This window comes from Mus musculus, chromosome 17 (assembly GCF_000001635.26).
Source record: "Mus musculus strain C57BL/6J chromosome 17, GRCm38.p6 C57BL/6J".
Lineage (NCBI taxonomy): Eukaryota > Metazoa > Chordata > Mammalia > Rodentia > Muridae > Mus > Mus musculus.
The window spans coordinates 37,298,802-37,306,333 of NC_000083.6; the positions used below are offsets into that span (position 1 = coordinate 37,298,802).

Here is a 7,532-nt window from a genome sequence, read left to right on the forward strand (position 1 = left end):
TTTCAATCCTCACCAGGCCTGGAGGTTCCAGACAGGTGTGCTGGATACAGATCTATAATACCAACAATTAAGAGTTGGAAGCAAGTCATGAGGAATTTAAGGCCAGCCTGAGCTACAGGAGACCTAGTCTCAAAAATAATAATAATCAGTAATAAAATTTTACAAATAAAAATTTATCCACTCACTACCAATATTAACAGAATCAAAAATTAGGCTTAAAATAAATGTTTTATCACTGAAACTTTTAGTAGCACACTCATAATTTGCAACTAACTTTTCAAATTGAGAATCCATAGTTTTAATAATTCTTCAAAATAAGCAAGCATAATAATAATTCATCCAAACAATATAAGTTGAAAGATGATCAATATACTAGACATGGGTAGTATACACAAATTTCTCTACCCAGGTACATACATAACATGTTAGAGTAAGTTACACATCAATGTCATCAACTGATATGCCAAAATCAAATTCAGTGAACAAATTCTATGACTAGAGGGCCACAAATTAAGCTTCCTTTGCTTTAAAACATCAATATGTTTAGATATATTTGACATTATATTCAATTTGGTCAGAAATATATTTGTACATTTATTATACATAAGAACATATCGTAATTTCAGAAATATATCTTAATTTTTCATTGCCTGGTTATTTGCACTGAAGTAGACTTCTTTAGATTCTTCAGGTCAGAGCCATCTTCTCACCTTTCTATTCAATGCACTCCTCACTTCCTTGTTTCTCAAGGTGTAGATGAGTGGATTGAGAGCAGGGGTGACCACACTGTACATGATGGCGATGATTGTATCCTGATCCAGAGAGCTGCCTGAGGCAGGACGGATGTAGGTGAAGAGAACAGGAGCATAGAACAGAACAACAACCATGAAGTGGGAGGCACAGGTAGACAGAGCTTTGTGGAGCATGCTGCAAGAACGGGTCTTGAGGAGAAGATTGGTGATGATGTAGAAATAAGAGAGAAATATCAGAAAAAAGGAAGTGAGGGCAATGGTGCCTGTGACTGTATTGAGCAGCCAAAGGTTGAGCTCAGTGTTTCCACAGGCCAGATCCAGCAATGGCTTAATATCACAGAAGAAATGATGGACATGATTGGGACCACAGAAGCTCAAACGAGATGTCATTACAGAGTGAAGCAAGGCATGGAAAAAGCCCAGGGTCCAGATAGTAACAGTCATGTGAATACAGAGCTGGTGATTCATGATCACAGAATAGTGGAGTGGTCTGCAGATAGCCACAAAGCGGTCAAATGCCATCACTGGCAGCAGCATGGTCTCAGTGCTACCCAGGAAGTGGAAGAAATGAAGCTGAGTTATGCATCCCAAGAAGGAAATAGCTTTGCTTGTGGAGAGGAGGTTCTGCAACAGCTTTGGCACTGTTACAGTAGAATAGGAGATATCTAGACATGCTAGGTTTCCCAGGAAGAAATACATAGGTGAGTGGAGTCTTGGGTCCAAGATGACAATCATCAGGATGGCTCCATTTCCAGTTATATTGATAAAGTAGATGGTGAAGAAAATCACAAAGAGAATAGGGTTTAATTCTTGTATATCTGTTACTCCCAGGAGGAGAAATTCAGTGACTGAGGTTTGATTAGACATCACCTATAAGAAAGGACAATTAGTATATAATACTACCCTGCATGTTGACCAGTCCTTCTGGCCATAAATTTACTTTTCATAACCAAAATATTTTGAGAGGTAGTTATTGTTTTTCATGATGCCTTCCCAATTTTTTCCTGGTATTTATCCAATATTATGTTAAATAACAATGTTAAATACATGTCTGTTGTGGGTTGTGATCAAACATATTCTAATTTACTACATTTAGTTAGTGACTTTTAATAGAACACAAGCCCACCATATTTTCTTTGTGTGACCATTTCCATTTTTACCCTATTTTCTCCTTATCTCTTGTTTAAGTTGGCTCCATCATGGAGTAGCTTTTAAATAGTCTACCAGGTAGACATCTGGGAGGTAAATACACTTGAAAAATTCTAACTAGAGGAGGATGAGTTGATTGTCTCATTCCAACCACTGGTCCTTTAAAGAAAAGAAACATACCATAAGAATTGGCCAATGTGATTACCTGAAATTAAAATATTCTGCACAGTATGATGCTATCTACAGAACCTGAAGAATGGGCAAAAATATTCTCTAGGTATACTTCAGGCACAGGATTAATATCTAAAGTATGTAATTGATTGCAAATGTTAACCACACAAAAGTCTACTAATCAATAAATGGACTAAAGACCTCAATTGACATTTTTCACAAAAGATAGAGATGAATGGCTAATAAGTTATTTTAAAGTGTTTGGCTTCCAGAGCTACCAAAGAAATGCAAGTTAGCTTACTTTATCATTTCTCTCATTCCGGGCTAATGGCCTTCATTAAGAATGCAGAGGACAACAAATGCTGGTGAGGAACATATAATGGTGCATCCACCATGGAAATCAGACTGGTTGTGTCTCTAAAACTTAAAAGTAGAATCACCATTTGACTCAGCTATACTGATCCTGGGATGAACCCAAAGGACTATACATCCTACTACAGAGATACTTGCATGTCTATGTTCAATCCTACTGCATTCGCAATAGTTAGAAAAATGAATCAGCCTAGATGCTCATTGTGTAGCAAGGAATAATGAAAACTTAGTACATATACACAATGAAATTTTATCCATCTGTAAAGTAAAATAAAATTATGTCTTTGCAGAAAAATACATGGAACTAATTCTGTGATGTTACACAGGCAACAAAGTCACAGAAATGAACATACCCTATGTTCTTTCTTATATTCAGTCCTAGTTAAATATGTAGATCCAAGAGGGTGTAAGCATGGGTAAAACCACAAAACTAGAAAGAGGACCATGTGACTAGGAAAAGGAGAGATTTCTAGAAAGAAATATGAAAAACAGTGGAACAATATGTAAAGGAAGTCCAGGAGATCAACATAAGAGAAGGAGACAGGGAGATGACAGGAGAGGGAGCAAAATCAACGAAAATGAAGTATGTTTGAGAAATCCCACAGGGAAATCCATTATCTTGCAAACTAATTTAAAAATTAATACATTTTTAATGCGTAAAATGAAAAGTAAAGCTATGTTTTAAATATAGCAGTAACTATACTTTGTCTATGTAAAATGTAGGAAAAAAATAGAAATGTTCTTATATAGCCTTCTTCTTAGTCACAACCTAGGAAATACCGTGGAAGCATATGATCACGATAGCCAAAGAGTCTGACAATATTTGCATTTATTTTTCTGAACTATATTTGATGTTGCACTTCAAGTTCCCTAAAATATTATCCATTAAGTATTTTCAAGTTAAATTTCTAATGGTATGTGAGCACATGTAGAAACAATTGCCTGATAACAGATATCTTTCTAAATTTATTTATTTATTTATTTATTTATTTATTTATTTATTTATTTATTTATTGAGGTACAGTGTCCTACTTAATCTGTAGGTCACCACTTCTCCTAGGCTGACTTGACAGAGAGCTCCAGAAATTCTCCTGCCTCTACTTCCCCAGGTCCCTGTACTCAAACACAGGTTACCACACCCATTCTTTATTGCTGAGTGTTAAGGATCTATACCTGTTTTTTTCTGCTTGGATAGTAAGCACTTAACAGATGGGGCCATTTCCCCAGACCTCTTCCTTTGTTTGTTTGTTTGTTTATTGGAACATAGTCTATAGTCTCCATATAAGTACAATTCTCCTACTTCAGCCTCCCAAGTGCTGGAGTTATAGACCTGTGTTGCTCTGCCATCTAACTTACCTTGCATTATGACTTGTGCTTTTTGTGCTTCTGTTTTTCTAGATGCCTTGAGGTGTGTTTTTCAATCCCAGAGACCCTGGATCAGAGAAGCTCTCCCTGCAGTCCCTCCCTCATTTCACGAGCAGCAACTGATATATACTCACTTTAGCATACTTGAAATCCTGTCTTTTTTTGTGGTCTAGCTTCTTGGGTCCCTTATTCCACTTATCTTAAAATAAGCTCACTCATCAGATACTAAAGAACTTTCCTCTCCTCTCTTCTAGCTCCATCAGTGTGCCAATGGTAGCTGTGTTCTCTTCTGAGACTCCAGAAGCCTGTCTGCCTCATCTCAATTTTCTCCACAGATGCTGGAATTGTCCAGCTCTTCTATCATCTAAAAATATGTTTTCTGTATTAGTCTGCCTCTTTTTTCAAATACAATCCCTCTATTCCTTTCTTTCAAAACTCTTTTTCTGTAAAAATATAATTGTAAAACATTTAATATTTTACTACACTTTCAGTTTACTAAAAGACTTTTTAAGTCTTCTCTTCTCTTCTCTCTTCTCTTCTCTTCTCTTCTCTTCTCTTCTCTTCTCTTCTCTTCTCTTCTCTTCTCTTCTCTTCTCTTCTCTTCTCTTCTCTTCTCTTCTCTTCTCTTCTCTCCTCTCCTCTCCTCTCCTCTCCTCCCCTCCCCTCCCCTCCCCTCCCCTCCCCTCCCCTCCCCTCCCCTCCCCTCCTCTCCTCTCCTCTCCTCTCCTCTCCTCTCCTCTCCTCTTCTCTTTTTTTTCTATATTAGGAGAGTACCTGAATTACCTTCCTAAATAACACTGATCAGAGCAGACATAGTTTTGCGAAGTAGCTTCCTCTGGTTCCTTTCTATTAAAGATGCCCTGGATTCACTGTACAAAAGGAAGAATCAAAATAACTGTGTGGAGGGTCCATGCTGCTTGGAGCCACCAAGAGAACTCCTTATCTGCAGTGGAGTTGAACAGAGGCTGACACTAGTATGAGTCCCACAAAGGGGGAATCACCCAAACCTTAGAGATAACTAGATGAAGAAAATAATTAATGAACTGGGGAACACGTATAAGGATCCTGAGGATTCTAAATTTTATAGCTGGAAGACATTCTGAGAAATGGGGTTACCACTTCTGCAATTCTGTCAAGGGTTGCTTTCAAACAATTCATGGTAATGCCTCTTCTATGTGATTATAAACACAACAGAAATACATGTTTAAAACCTAGCCCCATTGCAAAATATATTTATCATTCTCTGAGCCAGAAATCAAAATGATAGCACTAAAACAAATTTAGGGAAATTATTTACAGACTAATGAAAACTATTAACTAGACTTCTCTGTACAACCAGAACTCATTCTTGTACACCACACTTTTAATATTTAGAATTTTCAGATTTGGAAAACTAAATATTCTCCAAACAGGAACCAAGTGCAATGCAATGAATGAAAGAAGCCAAAGAAGCTTCCTGATCTGCATATAGAGTGAGGAGTCCATCACTAGAAAGGAAACCAGCCTGAACCCTGCCCATTGGTGTTTAATGTTACAGACAGACTAAAGATCGGGGCATTTTAATCCTAATTCACTCTCTTACCTGACTGACTGTTAAAAGCATTTTTTTTTTCCAGGAGCATGTCCAGAAATTGTACGAGTTTGGAAATATTTGAAGTGATAGTTCATGTTGTATATCTGGCTTACAGTCTTCATCTATCGACACCTCTCTACCATCCTGACATTCTGCAAGCACTCTAAGAAGACTGAGCTCTAGACATAAAAGTCCCAAGGGAGCTTGTCCCGCAGGCTGAGCAGAATAGATGAGAAAATTAATTTTTTCACACCTGCCATAGGGGAAATGTGCATGCACAATTCCTCTGTGCTCCTTGTGTTTTTCCCTCAGTTTTTCCATAGTTTCAGGTACATGAACAACAGAGGTCTAGGTGGCCATGTCCATCAATACAGTCAATTTTCTTTTATCTCTTTAGAGTTTTTAGTTCACTCCGCCACCAATACAAATTCCCTGGAAGTGCACTGAAAATTTCATGGGAAAAATGGACATAAAAATTTTTAATTGATGGCAGATATGTTGTTTTATTTGTGGTATTGAATAGTCTTCCTCATTTTTATTCTCCTGTCTTCATCTTCCAAGTGCTGGAATTACAGAAATATACCACTATGACTGACTGGAGATCTGTCCATCTTCTGTGGAATGATATCATGTTTCCTTAGTGCCACTTGCTAATTAGTCTCTCTTTTCACTGACATCTGTCTTGATACCTTCAATGTTGGCTGGCAAGATAGCTCAGCGGATATGGTACTTGCTGTGCAAGCATGAACAATATAGTTTTTAATCCTAATACCCTCCTAAAAGCCATACTTGAATGATGGCAACCTGAAACTCCAATACTCAGGAGGCAAAGACTAAAAATTCCTGGGGAAAATTGGCTAGCTACATGAGTCATATTAAAGAGCTCTTGGCTCAGGGAAAGGCCGTGCCTCAATAATGTGGTGAATGATTAAAGAAGATAACCAACATAAAATTTATACCTCCATAAGCAAATGAACAAACACAAAGACACATGTGCTCTCACACACTCAACTATGTTGTATACACATGTTAAAAAAAGAAGAAAACTTAATAATTCTGGACATTCAGGTTAAATTCTGTGGCCTCTATTGCATTTCACTGGTCCTTTTGTTTTGTCTTAGAAACATCTTTGTTGTGTTTTCTCTTAGAGTAGCCAGAATCAAATATTTTAACGCCTCCAACATTGTTCTTTCTTCCCATTGTTGGCCCTTCAGGGTCTTTTTAAGCTCCATATGAAGTTTCTTCCTTTTTATCTCTATCCAAAATATCACTGGCTTTTGATGAGAACAGCACAAAATCCATACATGGAATTTCTGTGGGAAGTATAGGCATTTTCAAAATATTAATGCTGCCAAATGTGCATAGCTGAGATTCTCTCATAGTCAGATGTGCTCTTCCATATGTTTTCTTTAGTTTTCTCTCACACAATAAATCCCAAATACAACCTCACCTCCATAGAGTCCAAAGTAGACCCCATGGAGACAGCCATATATATATATCTATATCAAAGTATCCCCTCATCTCCCCCAACCATCTCCCTTTCAATTCCCCTTCTCCATCTACTTTCATGTATATGTTTGTCATACTACTTATGAGGTAAAATTACCTCTCTACACAGTCTTGTTCCATGCTACCTTTAAAAATCTTCCACACACCATCCATAGCCCTTTCATTCTTAAATTTCATTTATACTGTAATCAGCTTCACAGAACAAAGAGAGCTGTGCAGCACAATTTCTTGCTCTCAGCATATAAAGCTTCCATAAAGTATCCATATATCTTACTTTCTAAAGGACAGTATACTCCTGTGGCAATGAGCAAAGAAACACCTTACTGGTGGTATGGTTCTTATATGAGTCAGGGGCAGAGCAAATGTCAGTTTGTTCATCCTAGGTTGATGTTTGGCTTGGTGGCCAAAATTGTTTTATGCCTAGGATACATAAAAATCAATCCAAATCAAATCAAATCAAATCAAATCAAATCAAATCAAATCAAATCAAATCCAGGTGGTGCAGCATGGGAGGAGGAAGACAGACAGAGATCTGCATTATGCCATGCCTCAGGTGAGGATGGGGAGAGATGCCCAGAGACCTGCCCTTCAGCATGGGTGGGCCATAGACACACAAAGCTCTGCCTACCATAATGTAGAGC

General features: G+C 37.7%; 1 protein-coding gene and 1 non-coding gene across 2 annotated transcripts; one reads left to right on the top strand and one right to left on the bottom strand.

The window, feature by feature from the left end:
* Window positions 1-644: 644 nt before the first annotated feature.
* Olfr101 (olfactory receptor 101) lies at window positions 645-1,683 on the bottom strand. Its single transcript, NM_146834.2, has one exon. The coding sequence runs from the start codon at window positions 1,617-1,619 to the stop codon at window positions 693-695; it is 927 nt and encodes a 308-aa protein (NP_667045.1). The 5' UTR covers window positions 1,620-1,683; the 3' UTR covers window positions 645-692.
* Window positions 1,684-7,181: 5,498 nt separating this feature from the next.
* Window positions 7,182-7,324, top strand: LOC115488843. Its single transcript, XR_003952439.1, has one exon. It is a non-coding gene; the product is annotated as a small nucleolar RNA SNORA48 (small nucleolar RNA).
* The last annotated feature ends 208 nt before the right edge of the window (window positions 7,325-7,532 follow it).